Here is a 20,045-nt window from a genome sequence, read left to right on the forward strand (position 1 = left end):
AGCGCTTAGTACTAGATCTTGGTGTATTTTAGCATAAGTAAGCAGTACCGTGTATTAAATTCCATATAATTTAGCGCATTGGTTTTATTTCTTCCAATATGTGAGAAGCATTGATGTTTGATCAAGATATTGTGAAACACTAAAATATTTCTGTTCTTTAAAATCACCTTATTATTCAAGCATTGTCACCTCCTACAGAATTAAAACTAGATGTTAGTTTACCCGTATATAAAAATAAATGTTACATATTGTAACATGTTACGTAGCGTTGTGTTACAGTACCTGTTCGCCGTCTCCTGTAGAGCACGCAGGCAATGATGCCGGCGAGTAATATCATGCAGACGATGACGACAGCGGGTATGATGAAGGTTACCAGATAGCTCTGGTCTGCGGCGTTACTGGCCTTGTTGTTCTGCAGGTTCGACGACCCTGAGTGAACCTGGATGGTCGTCTTCGGTACTTTGGTGTTCTGCTCGGCGCAGAGGCCAAGCGGTATTAGTCTTATGGACATGACTTTCAAGTCTTTATCGAACACGTGGTCGACGTTCTCTTTGAGCGCGGCGCCTGTCGACCCTCGCTCGTCAACTATTATCATTTTGCGGAGCTCTTCGATCTCTTTCTTGGGACAGCGATCCATTGGCAGACTTGTGTTGTACCTGTAAGGAAAACGGTTAAGGTATTGTGGTTTATGGTGAAACTATAATATCTTTGACCACAGTCATGGCATAAAACGCAATGAAAAAACTAGAATATTTCTAACTCACAAACTAGTGGAACTATTCAAATGATCTCTTTCATACCCAAATAGCGGAAAAACTAATAAAATCTTTTTCTGAAAGCACATGCCATTTTGCAGGAATAGGGGGGCCTAGATACAATTTTTAAAATACACTTACAAGATCAATGCCTTAAAATTTATTTCAGTTGCAAAAAATCAAATGACTGGTAAAAATCTTTTATTAAACGGAAGTACAAACTCTTACTCACCATATAATAGTAGTAGGATTATTAGTGATGCTCTGTATCCTGATATTATCCGTCTCTTTCTGGCCAAACAGTGCCGCAAGTTTCTCCACCACCTTCCTCTTATTGTTGGCGTCGTACGCAAGCATCGGGAACGGGTACTCCATAGTCATTTGGAACTCGACTGTCGGGCGGATTGTGGGTGCCTTCGCTACTTCTACTATGAGACTGTCGTAGGCGCTCTTTTTGCTTGAGTCCTCCGCAATCTGATATTGGTAAGTATTAATTAGTATTTATAATGAGTGTCAAAATGGTAGGGTTCTGTCGTAATAGGTAGATCAGTCCTATTTATTTACATGAAAATTCACAACTTTTTTTTTGAGAATTGGCAGTTCTTAAATAATTAGTATACCATACATTACTGTTACCATTTGAAAAACGAGTTTGGAGGGTCAGCATTTATCATTGAAATGGATTTTTGAATCTGAAATGTGGGACTTTCGAAAGAGGTTGCATGGGATATTATTCGGGCAATCCTGATAAATACGCTTGATTATACCATTGAATATAATGAAATATTAGGTTCTTACCAGCTGGTAGGACACGCTGCCCTCGTCGCTGGGCGCGGGCAGGCCGTAGAACTCCTGGTTCTTGGCGTCGAACTGCAGCCAGTGGCCCGCCGGCAGCTCGGTGCGGTCGCTGTAGCGGAGAGAGAGAGCTAGGTTGCGGGTGTCGCCGTCCTCCGGGTCGAAGAAGGTGTCCTGGGTAGGGGGAAAGATAGTTTGTTTAATTAAGTATTTTTGGGGTTTTGTTGGCAAGGGTTATAAGTATATTTTTGGTTTATTGAGACGTGTGATGCGCACATGGACGAGATGAGTAAAGTAACTTCGAAGTGCTCTTCTTTTGGTGTGGTGAGGGGAATAAGTTTATTTCCGTTTGGGTTATAAATTGAGTAGTTCAAGTGGCAAAAATTATAATCATTAATAAATAATTTAGTTACGCATACGCATGTTAGAGAGTGCGGTTATATTTTAGACAGTTTACATAAATTCGGAAAAAAATATTTAAGTTTTTTTTTAACTAGACGAATAAAATTCAAAGTCAAACAAAAGCCAAGTTGGTGGACTTAATTATTCTTATCAATTCTCACTAAGAACATCATAATAGTTGGATCATGTGTTCCTCACCTCGGGCACCTTGTAGACGAAGAGATGCGACACTGTGGCGGTGAGATGGTCGACCTGGTTCCTGGTGACGGGCGGGTAGGTGTCGGGCGCGCGCGTGGCGGGCGGCGCCGCGCAGCGCCCCGCGCCGCGCCAGCGCACGCCCCGCGCCGCCAGCTCCGGCTGCATGGCGCGGGACAGACCCGCCGACGCGGACCCGGGGGAGCTGCTGGATTCCATTATCTGGGAGAGAAGGTCAATAAGGTGGGTTTAGGGATAAATGTGAAAAAATTGGATGTCTGTAAATTCGATTTAGTGACGATAGTTGAACGTGACCAAGTCATAAGAAAATACTGACGGAATGATGTTTATTTGAATTGGAAACAAATTGACAATGAAATGCATCAGAGCGAGGTAACGCCGCATTTTTGCGTGCGTGCCTCTAGTTCCATTCAAGGCCACGTGAAAGAAATTATAATTTTTTGAAAATCACTTAAATAAGATACGACATTTAGACGTAGTAAGTAAATACAAACCTTCATCAACCTATTGATATCATCCATGGGACAAGCAGGATCCTTTGGTAACGTATCATTAGTCCACACAAACTCGCACATATCACCATTCTGTGTCGTATTCAACACAGTCAAATGATCCATGTCTGTATCCCTGAAAAGGTTGACAATCCCTTCTAATGCTCGAATCTGCCAGTCTATGGCGTTGTTGTATTCTTTCTGGAGTTTGAACTCCATGACGAACTGATGGTTGATGGTGCGACCGCTCTTGTGTTGTTGTACGGTGATGTCGAGGGGCCCACGGGCAACCAGTCCTTCGCTGTCCTGAGCTTCTACTATGAAGTTCCAGCGAGACACGTGGGCTTCCAGCGGTCTGGGGATAAGACGGCGGAATTTAGGAATGTTTTCGCGTAAATTTGACGCATAAAAAGTTGCACTGAGAGATCAGATGTGTTGATACTGGTTTAAATTCAGAATATGCAGCATGATAGCAGATTTTGTCACAATAAACTTTGTGGGACCTTAATTAAAATTACATTTTTTTGAGGACAACATTCATATTCAATAGCAGATTAAAGCGTGAAGAACTTTAAGATTAGAGCTTTAAGTACGGGAAAAACCCTTATAGTGAATCAAATTTAGTCTTACAACAACTTCCCATAGAAACATGTATTACTTACAATCCATAAACTTCTCTTGCGGCAGGTATGAACTGTATCCAAGAGTTGTTGCTGAGCGGCACGCTCTCCGCCTCGTACATCGTGAACGTGAGGTTGCTGCCCTCCTCCGGGTCCGTGAATAGGTCAGCCGGGATAATGTACCTAAAACACAATTGAGGAAAATCTATAGTACGTAGTACTGATGTCAATGAAAGAGATTTAGAATTAAGGTTCGAAACCTGTGACTTGACAACATCTCCTACAGTAAAAGTTATTCAAAGAGGATCAATGGCAAAATTCGAGGTTTTGAAGCTCTTGTAACCTAAAAGCGAAAAACGATGCATTACATTATGCATAGTTGCATTTGTCGTAGCGAGCAAGAAGAATCCAAGAAAGGGATGTTGGTTCATTAATTCATATACAAGAACATACTTAAGTTGAAAAAGTACCACCAGATTGAATTTTCATGTAAAATATGAGAATTCCCGTACCTGAATGCTTTGCCAGCAGTGATGGCTAGCTTCTTCATGTGGTGTTTGAGCGTCGGTGGTTGGTTGATGTGAGCTGCCCACGTCACAGTTTCAGTAGTCTGACCGATTATTGTGCTCCTACCCTCAGTTGGGTTCGTTTCCTATATAAACCATTTTTAGTAAAATAACTGGTGATTGCTATTTTGGGCATATAATATATTGTTGTTGGTATGTATAAAATGAAGAAGGTGCTATTTATTTACAGTTTGTTTTCGTGAAGTTTAGGATTATTTATATCCTTTTTAGGGGAAAATATCTTCTTATAGTAACAGTAGAAGAAGGTTTTACACCAGATTTATTTGTACATTAAATAGCGAAATTTATTTTACAATACCTGTATGCCAATTATTAATTTTGAAATGGTTTTTTTGTTAGATAGATGATAGACAAGATGGCCAATCACAAATTAAATCAATTCACACACAATTTTGAATAGTTAGTAGAGTACTGTACAAACTACCTGGATGGCTAATGCTGGATGAGGTTTAGTTGCCTACTGTACTTACGCTGGACGCGTTTAAGGTTCTGTAAATATTACGGACCTGTTTGGTGACCTCCTGTAAGGTGGTCTCAGGTATGGGCGTGGTAGTGGGCAACGTGGTGGGCACGGTGGTGGGCAGCGTGGTCGGCGGCGGGGCGGGGTGGTGGGCGGCGTGGTGGGCGGGGCCGGGCTGCTGGGCGGGGCCGCGCTGCTGGCGGGCTCGGGGCTGCTGGCCGCGGTGGCCGAGCTGGCGGTCGTCGGCTCCGGCGAGGGAGACGGGGACGCCGGCTCCGTCGACGACAGCGGGGGGAGTTCGTTCGACTCACGGATTATTACGGTTTGCTGAAAGTGCCATGCGGACGCTCACACGATGTGTTGTGAAATATAGACGTTAAGACAACGAGGATAGAACTCAAAGTCATAATTACAGAAATAGTAGTAGAGAAATAGGCCCAGAAAGGAAAAGTTTATAGACACCAATTAGTTTTAGTGTATCGTACACTCGGATGCGTCACACAGGCGGTATTAAACGCGACATGACCTTTATCTATTTACATTCATACATGTTATTTCGTCGTTGCCTTACGTCGCAGATTAGTCGAGAACGTATTTACATACAAGTTACTCTATGGGGCATGAATGTGATACCCAGTGTACCCATTGTTAAGGAAAATCAAGTCCACACACGATTAGTTCAACTTTTACAGGTGTAGGTTAGGGTTACTTTAGTTTTTGACATTATACGTACCACCTCGGGTTCTAAAGTGGTGGTTTCTTCTAGTACGACTGGAGGGAATGTGTCAAGACGTCGGGGGCTCACAGGCCGCGTGGGAGTCACTGAGAAGTTCACATTTGTGGTCTCCGATGGTGATGAAGAGAGAGCTGTGATGCCAACTTCGTTATGCTGTAGGGAGACAAGTGAAATTAGTATTTGAAGGGTGTTCTGTTGTGAAGTGTAGAGTTGAAACTATGTGCTGTTAGTCACTGTCGGAGTGTGACTTGGTAGTCGTGACTTCACGTACTATGAATAACCTGGGCATGCGCAGTTAATACGTAATTCGTGGGTGTAGATTTTTTATCTGCAGAGATATCAAGAATAAGCACATCAACGGAACCAGCGTCTTAGGACACTTATCGCCTTTAAGAATTATCTTTGGGATTCTTTCGAACAAAAAGTTATGCCGAAAATGACTATTAGGTTACTCTGGTTCTAACTTGAATGGATAATTTGTTTTATAAATGTACATTTTCTTTGTGTGAAGATTGTTCATAGTAAGCAGTCGTATAATTGTGGGTGTTCATAATCTAATATTAATGTATTAGTTTAAAAGTAGTATCTTAAAAGATACAAAGTATTAACACAGTCATGCTTAATGGTAATCACAAGATACTTTCTAATTTCTACCACAAAATATGCACTACTATACCACGATTGACAAAAGATTGTTAAAATAAAATAAATAATTTAAACATTCCAAAAAACTATTAAGGGTATAAAATGGATACGAATAGCTGAAATAACAAAACGTCTTAATGTCTAGCACTCGAAAAATGCTTAAGTACGACGTACAAAACATTCATCCCATTGTTTTATGTAACATATTGAGGTTTGTTTACAAATCATTTTTAGCTTATACAACTGTTCCGCGTACTCAACGAGCAATCACTTAGCACAGTAGTTGGCTTTTCTAACAGTTGTACCGGCTACTAGGCTGAAACGAACCAAATTCTTGAAGTATCACACAAAAACAGTACAACTAAGGCTCTAGCGCAAACGTAACATGCTCGGGGCCACAACACGCACATGCATATGACACGTAAACTCGACAGCGGGTTACGACAAACCTCCGTGGTATACGAATAAGTTGCGGACTCGGGAGTGGTATCCTCGCGGGCGTCCTCCGTGGTTGTAGGCGGGGCGGTTGTGGGGGGCGAGGGCGGGGGCGGGGGAGGGGCGGGGCTGGTGGGCGGGGGAGTGGGGCTGGGCGCGGGCGTGGGCGTGGGCGCGGCGCTCTCGGTCTGAAACGTGTGGGTGCTGGTGTGTGGCGCGCCGGGCTCGCCGTGGTGGTGGCGGTGCGGGTGCGGGGCCACCTTACACACAGCGCGGGTTAGTATGCGCCACCCGGCCCAGTGTGTGGTTAGCGCATGGACCGACACTAAGCGCGCACCACGATACACGTACGATGGAGAGTCAGTTATACACTGACCTCGAACTGTTCTAACCACAGTGAAAGCCCATTTATGTTAATGTCGGCTTATGTTGCTTTTGCACATTATTGTTATTTGAATTGAATATTGACTCCAGTGCAAAATTGAAGGTTTATACAATAAATAAGTCTCTTTATGTAACTACTGGATAAGTTGTTAAATTTGAGGAGAGTGGGCGATATTAACTGCACTTGTTGATGTGTATTTTTTGCAATGTCTGTACGTGTGATCCATCGAGGTGCATCCTTAATGTTCTCAGTCCATGCTCAACACTTCCGCTTTAGCTTTGATTAATGCTTCAGTTAGTTCTGTACAGTGATAAGCTGCGTTCGATTGTAAAGCGTTGTTATAACCACACACAAAGCTCACAAGTGTTTATTGTTTATTACACATATAACGACACGTTTGTATTCGCCAGAGGATAGTCAGAGCTGTTCACCGATAGGGCAGGGCTGAAACTGGAAACTCTCTTGCTGTTACTGGGGCTTGAACCCAGTTTAAGATAGAGATTTGCGGTCAAGGCATTTGAGGTTACGGAAATTATGTGGTAAGAGTGAACTTAATAAAATGTAAATTAGGTGATATTGGATGGCTTGATAAATGTTAGGGTAAACGGTATGGAAAATAATAGTTGGCGTCTTACCACTGCCTCTTAAAGCAAGACTGTCGCTGTCGTGGAAGCAAGAAGGTGAAATACATGTCGTAGAGCGCCATCTCTTTTCTTAATTCGACAACAACCGTACTTTAAGAGGCAGTGGTTTCACCCCCAAAGTAATTTTCGGTAGAATGATTGAATGACAGTGTGAAACAAAAATAGCAGGTGTATATGACAGGAATGGTTTGTCTCGAGTGATAAGGACACTTCATTCAACATTCCATGCTGTGGAACCCAGTACCAATGCTGCTATAATATGGTGACATTTAAGTGCAAGATATGCATTCCGTATATGAGGGGTGACTAAAGTACTCATTGGAAAATAAAGGCTCATTTAGACGATGCATGAAGTATTGTGAGTAATACGAAGCCGCGGAACTTTGGTATCAAGTTATGTACCACTATCGGCAATACATTGTAACTGTCTTGATATATCTCTGCACAGTCTAAATTAGCTTTAACTGTCTTCAAACTACGAACATTCTAGGAACGATACAAAATATTCAATTGTTTTTCCTCTTTGATCGCGAGGTATTTTCAAATGAGTATACTGCATGATGCATAAGTACTAAGATACGTAGAATGTATGAAAGTTCCATACTAATATTAAATATGACTTGCATTGATAGGTATGAATAATGTTTGTTTGAAATGACGTTGATTGAACCTTGATTCCCCCGGCAGAAATGAGTAGCCTTTCAAACTTCTCATATGATAACTCAATTTATTATTGTCCCACGCTTATATTACGCTTTTTTTTCATATAAACTACCATGACATGGTATCAAGTGTGTAATTATTTTATCTAGGTACTCTTTAATTACTTAATTTTGAAATGGTAGAAATCTTTTCTTTGATTTAGGTGTATCGAAAAATCTCACTCGGGAATGTAGCCAGAACTGATTTATTATTTTTCAGGTATGTCTACTTAAGATGTACATGATAGATTTATGTATCATTGAACATCATTAGTAACAAAAGATAATATTTTTAATGTGACAACTGTATAGATTCATAGGGAAACACTAATGATTCTTTCATTTTTCCTAAAGCACTACAGTAATAGTAGTACATCGAAACATTAACCCACAACTTAATGCACAACCTTTCCTTTGCCACTGTTTACGACGAATAATTCCCCGATTGCTATCAGCCACATTTTCTTTGATTTAGTTCCCTGTTCACCCATTTCAACAACATCTACATAGATAGGCTATAGTAACAACATCCACACTCACCAGATCAGTGATGCCGACGTCGTTGTTAGTGTAGCCGTCCTCATCGTCGTTATCGTCGTAGCCGCTGTAGTCGGCGTCGGCTTCAGCCTCATCATCGTCACCATCGTATTCCGTGTCGTAGATGCCGCCACCTGAGCCTTCCAGCTGAGGATAGACATGAATTTTAGAATGATAATGCATAAAACGTTAAGGGAAATATCGGGATTAAACCAGCACACCTTAGATATTTCAAACAACGAGGCGGTTTAAGGAACTCAGAGGTTGGACATAAAAATAAATATGGATCTGTAGAAAGAACATAAATTGATCAGTATTGTCGCTTTAACATTGGTGATAAATGGGCCGTGAAAGACCCATCTATAGTAAATTGGACATCTAATGTGTGATCCAAGTGAAAATTTTAATCAAGTGTTATTTCGTCTATTTAATTGTCAATTGACTATAATATTTATCTGCAGATTACACCTTTAGGAAATATTTTAAAATATTGACGAAGTTGACCATCCGTTACTATTAAAAACGTGCTAGTAGAGTGGAGGCTTATTAATTAGAGCATCGTACCTGTCTCTTGATCCTGGGCGCGGGCTGCAGCGCGAGCAGCCGCCAGCCGATGACGGGCAGGCGAAGCACGTGAGCAAGTGTACCGTCACGAGACTGTTCCCGTAGACCTGCTACCAACACTTTGTGATGACTCCACAGCTTGTTGCCGCAACCCACCTGAAATGGATGAAAAATATATTAACTTGTGTTTGATCAGTAGACTATTGATTCTTAAATAAAATAAAAAAAACTATTAACAATACGTGAATAGAATGATAAAAGGCACAGAAGTACACACGTTTTCGTTACTATTCAAATAAAACTGTACCTACTAGTAGTTGTGCAGGCGAATAAAAACTCTGAATATTAAAACCGATAGCTATATTGTAATTTGACAGAATCCGCAGTATTAGAAAAACGTACTACCAAACTCTCTGTTTAGAGTAATGAGCTAAAACCTGAATAAATTGTGAAATGTACCTGACTATTACAGTATACAAGTATAAATGTGCTACAGTTTTACGCACTATTATTTATTTCAACCGTATGTCATTTTATAATACATTAAACTAGCATTACACAGAACATGCGTGTTAATAACCGTACTATGTTGCACCTATTTGTAATAACAATTCATACACGTTTGATAACCGACCAATTATATTACAAGTAGCGTCTTCTAATTGTGTAATATGATTCATTTGATAGCATCAATTAAATTGTTCATGACTGATGCGTTTTTCATTTGAACGTAGAAATTAAAGTGTGTTTTCTTTTTAATTGTCTGCGAAAGACGTAATCGTGACATGTAATCTATGATTTAATATTAAATGAACGGTAACAAGAGCGTTGAACTATTAAGTCATAGTACGGATTACGAGTAGAATGTTAGTCCAATTTTGTACATTTAGCTTACTACTTCGTAAGCAACGTTGGAGTGGTAGTTTGATGGTAATTAGGTTATCTTAGGGTTGAAATATCGCCTGCATACAATCAATGGTGTTAGTAAATTAGCTACTAGTCATAACCCCATAATTCCAAGATAAATATATATCTTGTATACCTTTGTTTTAACTGCCGTGAGGATAATTCCTCATGAAACCCCCGCATGGGACCCCACAAGTCCAGAACTAGTCGGATAATCCCGATTAATACGCGCGAGGCAAACCGTTGCATCATTAAGTAATAGTATTTTATATAAGCATAGCGGTTTTCATGAAATGTCCCTAAACAATGTACTTCCATTGACATGTCTAACATTAGGCTTTGAACCGGACCTGCAGTACTACACATGGTTGTAATTGACTCACATTGACATAGATGGCGGTAGTGGCGTCTCCGTGCCTGCGCTGTGCGGAGCCAACTCCACTCATGATCGTATCGGAGTGGGTCTCCGTCTTATAGGGCTCCATCCAGAACTCGTCCTGGAAACAAAAAAGTTTTATCTAAATGGGGCAATACAAAAGAAAGAGTAAGAATAAGAATATTAATTTCGTAGACCTTTTTATTATATTACTAGCTTTCCCGGCAGACTTCGTACCGCCTTAGAGTCGATGATAATATTGCTGATTGTTTTTAAGTAATCATTTTAAGTTGTATATAGGTTGTAAATAAGAAACACATGATTTACTAATATTGCCGATTGAATTAGTTTTTTATGCTAATCGCGGCCCTTCAGCAAGATCGCAACCACCTTCATATACATCTACTGCAACTTAGAGCCAAACTCATGGGTGCTGCCAATAGATATCTAGTTTATTTTTTGATTTTGACTACCATTCCCCGATTTAATGGTACCACCTTCATGTATTACTGCTACCTGCTCTACTGGTAATCCCCTCATGACTGCTACCTACTCTAAGGTCCCACCCTACTCTCACGCGTACAGTACCTGCTACCCAGCTATAACCCTCACTGCTCTACTGGTAATCCCTTCATGACTGCTACCTACTCTAAGGTCATGAAATACTACTATCTGATCTCCTGGTATCACCCTAATCAACTACGGCTACGTGCTCTCCTGGTACCGCCCTCGTGCTCCCCAGCTACAACCCTCATGAAATACTACTATCTGATCTCCTGGTATCACCCTATGGACGACAAAAGTTTTACATGTAATAAACAAATCAGCATTTATTGAAATGAAAGTATTCATTACACATATCGAGTTTTCATTGTTTTTAAGATGTATTCTGTTTTCGGGACGGAAACAAATCCAACAAATCAAAAACCATGGCAATCGGTCCAGCCATTCTCGAGTTATAAGTGTTGTAACAAACACGACTTTCTTATATATATATATATAGATAGAAGGAGTTTTAATATTGATTTCTTACAAATATCAAATTGTCATCCATAGTAATCCATACGTCATTACATAGCTGTCATTTGCGTTTTGTTATACCACGTTTTATAGTGACTGACGTTTCATGTCAAGTCACACGGGAACGCTGTCGAACGGGATAAAAAGTATCCTATGTCCGTCTCCTGGCTCTAAGCTACCTCCCTACCAATTTTCAGCCAAATCTGTTCTGCCGTTCTTGAGTTATAAGTGGTGTAACTAACACGACTTTCTTTTATATATATAGATATATTAAATTTCAGGCATTTCACATTGAACTCTATGACCAGTAGCCAAATATGGAAGACTAGAACAAGACTCAAATAATCAGGACACCTTAATATCTTTTTGTTGTTGGAAGATTGTGTTAGAAGCTTGCAGCTATTTTGTGGCTTATTCTGAACAAGCGATATTCTCGTAGATTCCCCGTACTGTCTTTCGACAAAAAACATTAAAGTGCTAGTCCTTTCTTTGGCAGGAGTGTGTCAGACTCCTGGCTGGAACCAACAATGTCCATTACCCTAAAAATTTACCATAGGTTATCTTGGTTGCCTTTACATAGTTCCTTGGTAACTTACCCCATCGAGTGCCATGAAGTTGGCCAGCTGCATCAGCGCGCGTATCCTCTGCCGCGGCGACACCTTGTGGAAGGAGCCGTCGATCATGATGACCAGCACGAGCCGGCTCTCGTCGCCCACGCACGTCCCGTACTTCGAGTGGGGCTTGTCTTGGGCCTTCTTCACCTATAAATAATTTTATTAATATACAATCCATACTCTTATTATAAATCCGAAAGTATCTCTGCCTGTTTCGCTTTCACGCCAAAACTACTGAACCGACTGTAATGAAATTGGTGCACAGATAGACTGGAGCCTGAAAAAGGATATAGGCTTATTTTTAACTGGAAATAGGGTTGGGTTAATGGGGGTGGTCGAAGTTTATATGAAACTTTTTCAGACGTAGTCGAGGGCAATAGTTAGTAGTCTATATTTTCGACACTCACGGCCCTGTGGTCCCAAATTAGGGAGATCCTGTACTTTAGTTAGGTACCAATGATAAACATACTTATACACTCAGACTCAACCTACCCCCAATACATATTTAATTTTATTCAATACATAAAAAAGTATAACTTGGAGTATAACATTGTTAGCAAAAAAATACGTGACCCTAATAAGTTTTATGTATAGTAGAAAAAAGAAATAACTAAGTCTACATACGAAGCGAATTACTAGTTAGATAGTTTTTACCAAAAAAAAAACCAACCAACTAAAAACTAATGTCCGTAGAATTAGTTTGCTCTTACTTTAAATTCCGTACGATGATCTCTTTATTTTTATTAGACGATCTTAGTTCTAATAATCATAATATTGATGGTAGCCGCCTACCATTAACCTCTATATGGGATAGTAGACGATGGTACTCGTATTAAACGATCAGAACGTGGGCTCACTAGCCGAGCCACGCCGAACTCCGAAGTTATGAAGCAGTTAGTAGGCACGGGAGTGCTCACATTGTCTTTATTGGACTACGTTTGACGCTAAATTTATGTCTTTTTTGCTCTTTCGAATATTTAATCTTATTAGAATAGTTTTGTTGTCGTTGTTTAGAACTCTAGTCAACTAAAAATGGAACAAATGTGTTACTGCTATGGGTGTGCTGACTTTTGAAGATAAGTTCAATCAAAAAGCCTCGCAATAATAAAATATTGTGTTTCACAGAACAATTGAATTAAAAAATACTCTCTAGCATCAATTTCATATCATTAATATTATTTCTAGATGTATTTATTGTAACGATAACCTCGTTTCGCACATAAATATTTTTATTACGTTATTCAAAAGTTCTAAATTCAAATATTATGTTGATATAACACAGACAATTTAAGTCGTTATAACTAATATGAATGCAATTTATTCGACAAATAAAGTGATGGATCCTTTTGAAATTAGCCTCTAGCTATTTTGAAACAGCGTCAGTCATTATAAATCCAATAAATTATTTAAATGACTTATTTAACGAAGATTTATTTACAAACAATTTTCCGCATTCAAATTACTTCGACAGCATTACAATATTAGTCGCATTTATTGAAAAGTGCGGGGCCATTAAAATAAAACTCATTCATACCGCACCCTCCCGCCTGATGTATGTCAATAATATAATTGAATGACCAAACGAACAGCCCAAATGTCGCAAACTTTATTGTGGCCCACCCCACACAGTAAAATATCGGTGTTCGGTACATACAGCAACACATAACAACATTGTACATGGATACTTTAATTTTTACGACACTGGTATCTGTTGCGAGCGAATAAAATGTTTGATTTATGTCCTGCAATGTATAACAGCAGTCATAACGTATCATAGCATTTATGAAGCCCATTAATTGGGAAGTGGCCATGGCTGTACATATTTTATTGAAAATACATTAGAGATAAGTTTATGTGAACGAGCGTCGGCCGCATTCGGTGAATAAAATGTTTGTGCATATTCTAACGACTGTTTAATATGATGTCATTATAATTAATATTCACAGAAGTCGATTAATCATGTGCTGTATTCTGAAAAGGCATCGGGACGGAAACGTTTCCGTAAAGGCATACATTGAGAACATTTCATTACCCAATAAAGGGAACTCCGCAGGACGTGCATGTTCTTATGACGTCACTGACTCGTCGACTTAGTTAAAGAATTTGTCGCGGATAAGTGTGTTCCCGTGTTACTATCTATTTCTGACGTCGAATTTATTTATAATGCTAGTTATCTTTTCATGGCAAAGTTCGAGTCAAAAGGCATATGGAAAATATCATGATCGGTGACTGAAGGTACGCTATTGAAAATTAGAAATTATGTGCTGTGGATAATGGTTTTAATTTTAATTTAAGGTTTGTCGATGGCTTGATTTCTTACCTCAATAGTAAAAGAGTCAGTCGCAGTGAGTCCGCGGGTGTTCCCGTGCGCGGTGACGGTGAACGTGTGGGTGCCGAGGTCCTGCTTCTGCGGGACGCCGCTGATCAGACCGTGCCTCGAGTCCACGGCCAGCCAACTCGGCATGCGTCGACCATCTTCATTACGAACCTGGGAAACGGGAACCGCTCAAATTTTAAATAAATATAATATTCACAAATTTCAATGACATTACGAGGATCCTATATATGTACCAACTATCTTTTTCCGCAAAGAGCGATCGCGAGCTCTTGACAGTGTGAGCCCCAGTTTGCCTTTACAGCGTCAGCGGCGCGAGATTGTGGACTCTTAGCGTTCAGCCAAGCGAATAGCATCTAAGTGCCTTACGTACAAGCCTCTTGTTGAAAGCGTGCTTCTAAGGCAGTATGCTGGATGCGTACTTTTAAGTATATTACCATGTTATGCAGTACCAAGTTATTGATACAAGATTTTAAGACCCTTATCTTTGAAAGTGCAGAGCAGTGTAGAACATACCTTATAAGCTACTACTTTTCCCGAAAAAGCTTCCTTAGGGATTTCCATTCGGAACAGATGTCCCACATAGGCCGATGTGTCGGGCACGCCCCATAACCTCCTTAGGCCATTTTTTGCTATTTCTGAGTGGTTTGCTGTTAATTCAACCTGAAAAGTCAACGAAAAATAGCTTTACGCTTCTATTGTTCTATTATAACGCGTGAGTACGCTTTACAAATAGAGACGGTCGGTTGTATGACGTAATGTGATTGATATTCTGAAATAATAGTTGAAGTCATATTGGGTATATTGGAGTAGGAAGTGCGAGGGTGCACTGACCTGGAATTCTTCGCTGTTGTCGAATGCGAAGTCGTCATCGTGCCTTGTGAGCGCGAGCGGACACAGCATGAGCAGCGCGCACGCGATGTACCGCGCCTGCCCCATCTCGCCTCCCCACCACTACCTCACTCATAAACACACCATGATTATCTGGGGACAAACAAATCACACCTTAATTTATATACGATGCTAAGATATTTCGTAAATACATTTCATTGCTCATACATTGTTTATTGTTTATGGTTTTTTTTTGACTCAGTGAATATTTAAAGTTTATTTCAGTAGAAAAGAATTCTCATATGTGGCTTAATCATACTTTAAAATATTATTATTTAACGAGATAGATATATAAAACAACATTGAAATTGAATGCATAAGTTGCTTACTTATGCATTCTTATCATTTATATTCGTAAGTAAATTAGTTACATCGGTAACGACGCCAATGACGCGGAAACCGCTGTTTACGGTGACGAGGGATAACTTTGACATTGTTTAGCTCTTCATGTCAGGTTTAAATATAGATAATTTTTGTAAAATATCGCGTACAAATGACTGGGTAATAAAATAGAAAGAGGAGGGAGGACCAACGGAAACGACTCGGGTACTGTTACACAGTTAAAGGCGCGTGTTGGCGCATAATGATTGGACACAAATAGAATGAGCTTTTGAACGCTCCCCGCCTTCCTTAGCATGCTGTCGCGAAACCACTTCAGGGAATACTTTTATATCCCTTTTAAAATATCGTGGTATTTACAACCACTCGAGACGAGAACCAATATTGTAAGAACAAACGTTTAATTCCAAATATACTTTGAATGAGTTCCGAGTTAATTGTTGTACTTATTTAAAGACGTAGACGAGCCGGCTCCCAAAAACTCTTGAGACGACAAAGTCAGGCGTGGTCGTTATTTCACGAGACGCAGTAATCTGGGAGGCAAATACTAATGTAGCGAGCCGCGCTCCCTCGAGACAACAAAGTAACGTAGGTGAGGTACTATGTTAATTCCGGTGACTTAAGGAAACACGAAAAGTAACGAAGCGTCTTTAACGGTAATGAGGTAGATAAAAGTCTACGCGTGTTTTTTAAGGATAAACAGACCAGTTAAAAATGATTTATGACGAGTTCAGAAATACAAGGCGTCCACTCCAATTATTTTTAAGGAGAACGCGAGACCGTTTCGAAGTAAAACGCTTAACAATAAACGGTCAAGTATGAATCTCACTTCACACCATTAACGTTACAGCATGTTTTTAAATCTCTTCTAACAAATTGACCTCATTTAACCTAGAAAGTTACTGAATAAAAATATTTTTTATGCTAATCCAGCCGAGGGGAAAAATCTTGAGGCAAATGTGCGGATGCAGGGGTCGGTCAATCGGTTGCGTTCGGCCAGTTTTTTATTAAGTCCGCGCTATAAAGATGAGAGGAAACCGGAGGACTTTCATTCAGAGTGCTTCGCTCGACCGTGTAAATCAATGTCGATGTATACGGTAGAGACTGGTTCATGGTGAACGGCGATGTCTTTTATGCCATGGTATTGTGCGAAGCGGTTATAAAAATAAAAACAATTACGAGTTGTTTGTTTTAGAATAGAAATAATCTTCGAGGACAAGGCAACATAATGCGGCTTTCTCATAGAATCAGACTTACGCACCAAACAGGAAAAAGAACCGTTGATTTTTGTTACGTAAAATAGTTATAATTTGTCGCATATATTTTTAGGAATACCAAATTACTTATAGATTAATTTTAAAATTATTCTTTAAGGTAGCATAGGTGTATTATATTTAACATTTTGTAATTATTTAATTTAAGAAAACCTTTAAGAAGGCATTTCACATAGTTTGGATTATGTTACATTTTGAACAACCCATATTTTCGACCCATAATTATTCATTTTACAAAAAATTGGTTAGCAAAATTTCGGTTAGACACAATACAGGCACTTACTATTTGAAGTTAGTAAGCATGTTAGAGGCAGCCAGCCACTCTGACAGCTTACCCTTGGGTTGTGAGGGGACCGACTAAGAGGGTTACCACAATGGATCTTTCCCCCGACAAAATCTCGTCTGCGTTTATACACCCTGTATGTAGAGGTAGAGGTTTGTGTTACTACCACTGTGCAGGCTTAAATTCCACGAACCCATTCAATTATTTTGCAAACTTCTTTTTAGCGCTTAGAATTTTTAGGAATTTAAAATGATACAAAGAGATGAATATGCTAATATTTGCCTACTCAAGTAAATATTTACGAAGATTATGTTTTCCACTAATGATACCAAGTACCCGTAGGTACCATTACTCATAGCTCCTACATGTTCAAATAAGGAAAATTGAAAAGAATGAGACCCTTATTCGAGGGGTGGATAATACATGCGAACGAAAATCGTTGGGAACAGACGTACCCCAATATTTCGAGGATATTATAATATTCTATCAAAACTTGTTGTTTTTCGATAATTACATGTACATATCTTGGGGGCTTTTGGAAATGATGTACTACGTAGTATAAGTATCATGTTTTTCCTCTTTTATGATTTAGTTATGGATATTCGTATTTGGATACTATATGTGGGTGATTTAAGCAGAACGTGTAATCGGAGCCCATTAACAAAGTAACTAACACGGATCGCATTGTGCCCGAACGCTTGTCGATAAATTGAATTATCGAAAGCCAGTCGATGTAAAGCAGATTTTAGATTTATGTTATTTCAAAGTTTGCACATTTTTCCCTGTGTATGCCGCGCGGTGTCGCCGGGGTATGAAAGGCAGGAATACGGCACTACATTCCGCATCGCGTATTTAGGTCAGCCGGTAATCAGGCTCGTCATAACGTGAATAATTCACCGTATCAGATTGAATTTACTTCTGAAATGTTCTTTGCGTGCACGATGCTATCTATTCACAACTCAAGTCGCTTCAAACCCTATTCCTTTTAATGGTTGTTGCTGTAATAAATTTTAGCAAAAAAAAGTCAACTACAAGGTTCATGTGTTTTTAAAGTTATAGTATTGCCAGATTAAACGCACCTTGTTTGTTTATAACAGAACAAGTTTAATAAGGGCAAATTGCGAAATAAAGTGTCAATACTATAATTATTCTACTACTCTCCTTAAAATTACAAATTTCACCAAAATGACAAGTAATTAATAAATCACGCGTCTAAATAAAAGCGCTGACACCAATTTTTAAAGGAAATTCTAAGGAAAGTCTTTAAAAGAGTTTTCTTTGGACGTGGTTAAACGTCGGAAGCTCGAAATACTGCGGCTTAAAGCAGAGATTTGCGGCAGTAATTCTTGGCTTCAACGAAACGGAACAGGATGGAAGAATATCTACCAGTGTATAATCAAGCAGGAAATATCGCTATGACGTCGTTGCGTTGTTTAGGAATTTGATATATGCGTACAACTAGGTTAAACATTCTTAGAACATAATGTTGAGTGATGCTGACCCGAGGCGGACGCAGCGTCAATCTATTTCGACAGCGGAAGTCACGTGGTGCACTTGCGCGTGTGTGCATCATAATGTCATAGTTCTCGGTATTCACCCGCTATAAATATGCATGTGTCTCTTGCGTTTGTGTTTATATGTTTTACGTTCACGTCTGCCTCTAGCCATCGATAGGAGCCCACCCAAGCGACTATTGTGTGTAATCGCAAAGGGCAAAAAGGGGTATTGTTTTCAGCCCGTGAGGGGTGCAAAAAGTGAGCAGGTGACGTCGTGATAAATTGTTGTCGGTAAAAAAAATGATCCGAAGCTTTTTAGGACAACGGAGACCAATTTTTTTGGGATATCAAACATTTCGGACGATATTCTAACCCAAATCAATAGTTGTCATTCGCTAAAGCATAGTTCAGTGGTTCGTCTAATAAATTTGCGGTAACGATGCCAGGAATTTGGGGTAGAGGCATTTTACGAGCTGTCTTAATTGAGTTTTTGGAAGAGACTGTCACTCGTTGTTGATTGTTTTGCAGAACAAGGTTTAGTTCAGCTTCAGGAGATACGAACACGTGAGACACATGTTTCGCGTGTTATGCCAGGTTAGACCGTCACCTCAGCTTTTATGACAATATTAAAATCGCACATCTATTTTCAGCGTGTTGCTTTATAGTTCGCTCGTAAATTATCGAAGTTGTGCCTATACCTTCGTTTTATGACATTTGTTCAAATGTGCTTTTGGCAAACGTACAGATAACTATAAAATTATATTTATTAAAGATAAATAACGGTACCTTACGGCTTTATAACCAAACCGTGGTAGCTTTCCATTCAGGGTACTGGTTGAAAGTGAAATATAGAGTGAGGAATTAATTAAAGCGGACTATTCAGGTTTTGAATAAATTAAAAACAAATTGGAGCAAAAAGTCCGCTCGTCCGTGTCTCAGTTGAAGATAGTAATACAATGGAAGATGTATTCGACATTCAGAATGCATATCGAATGGCTCACTATTATAATAAAAACAATTCGGTAAGATATTACTTCGGAATGTGTCTGACATTCAGTCGTCTAAGTTAATATTTGACAAGGACATATAAAACTGCGAAGAGCGCAAAGCTGAATGTTTAAAAATACATCCACCAAAGTTTCTTAGTACCGCTCCTCCCTGTGTCTGGGGAACTACCGTTTTATAACCCAGACTTTATTTGCAATTTTATAGCTTCAGAAGAAAGTCTGGATCAAAAAAAGATAATAAGAATACAGCGCAAATTATGAAAAATGTCTTTAAGCATTTTACAGTCTGCAAAGGGAAGATAAAAATACGAATGTCTAATAAAATATTGTTTGAGCTCATAGCTTATTTATAAGAACATCAAGGCGTTATTCTTAATGCAAGTCCATTTAAATTTACTTAAAATTTTGTAGTAACGGAATCAGGATAAGTGGGTCGCAACACTCGCAACGCTAACTCCATACAATACACTGCCGTCGTAACCGGCCGGTATATTATTTCAACAAACGCGACATTGGCAAGTCGAGTAAAAT

The 20,045-nt window shown here is 39.5% G+C and overlaps 1 protein-coding gene across 1 annotated transcript in view; it reads right to left on the reverse strand.

Annotated features, from left to right (window-relative positions):
- LOC113504222 (dystroglycan-like) overlaps positions 1–20,045 on the reverse strand; it is a 46,966-nt gene that overhangs the window by 1,850 nt on the left and 25,071 nt on the right. The window contains 17 exon segments of the mRNA XM_026886401.1: positions 283–656; positions 988–1,229; positions 1,554–1,724; positions 2,151–2,369; positions 2,663–3,014; positions 3,322–3,462; positions 3,792–3,931; positions 4,373–4,467; positions 4,470–4,653; positions 5,060–5,215; positions 8,413–8,556; positions 8,974–9,129; positions 10,263–10,376; positions 11,872–12,036; positions 14,210–14,377; positions 14,741–14,887; positions 15,059–15,208. Of these exon segments, the coding sequence (XP_026742202.1) occupies positions 283–656; positions 988–1,229; positions 1,554–1,724; positions 2,151–2,369; positions 2,663–3,014; positions 3,322–3,462; positions 3,792–3,931; positions 4,373–4,467; positions 4,470–4,653; positions 5,060–5,215; positions 8,413–8,556; positions 8,974–9,129; positions 10,263–10,376; positions 11,872–12,036; positions 14,210–14,377; positions 14,741–14,887; positions 15,059–15,163 (3,073 nt within the window). The 5' untranslated portion in view covers positions 15,164–15,208.

Source organism: Trichoplusia ni, chromosome 2, assembly GCF_003590095.1.
Source record: "Trichoplusia ni isolate ovarian cell line Hi5 chromosome 2, tn1, whole genome shotgun sequence".
Classification (NCBI taxonomy): Eukaryota; Metazoa; Arthropoda; class Insecta; order Lepidoptera; family Noctuidae; genus Trichoplusia; species Trichoplusia ni.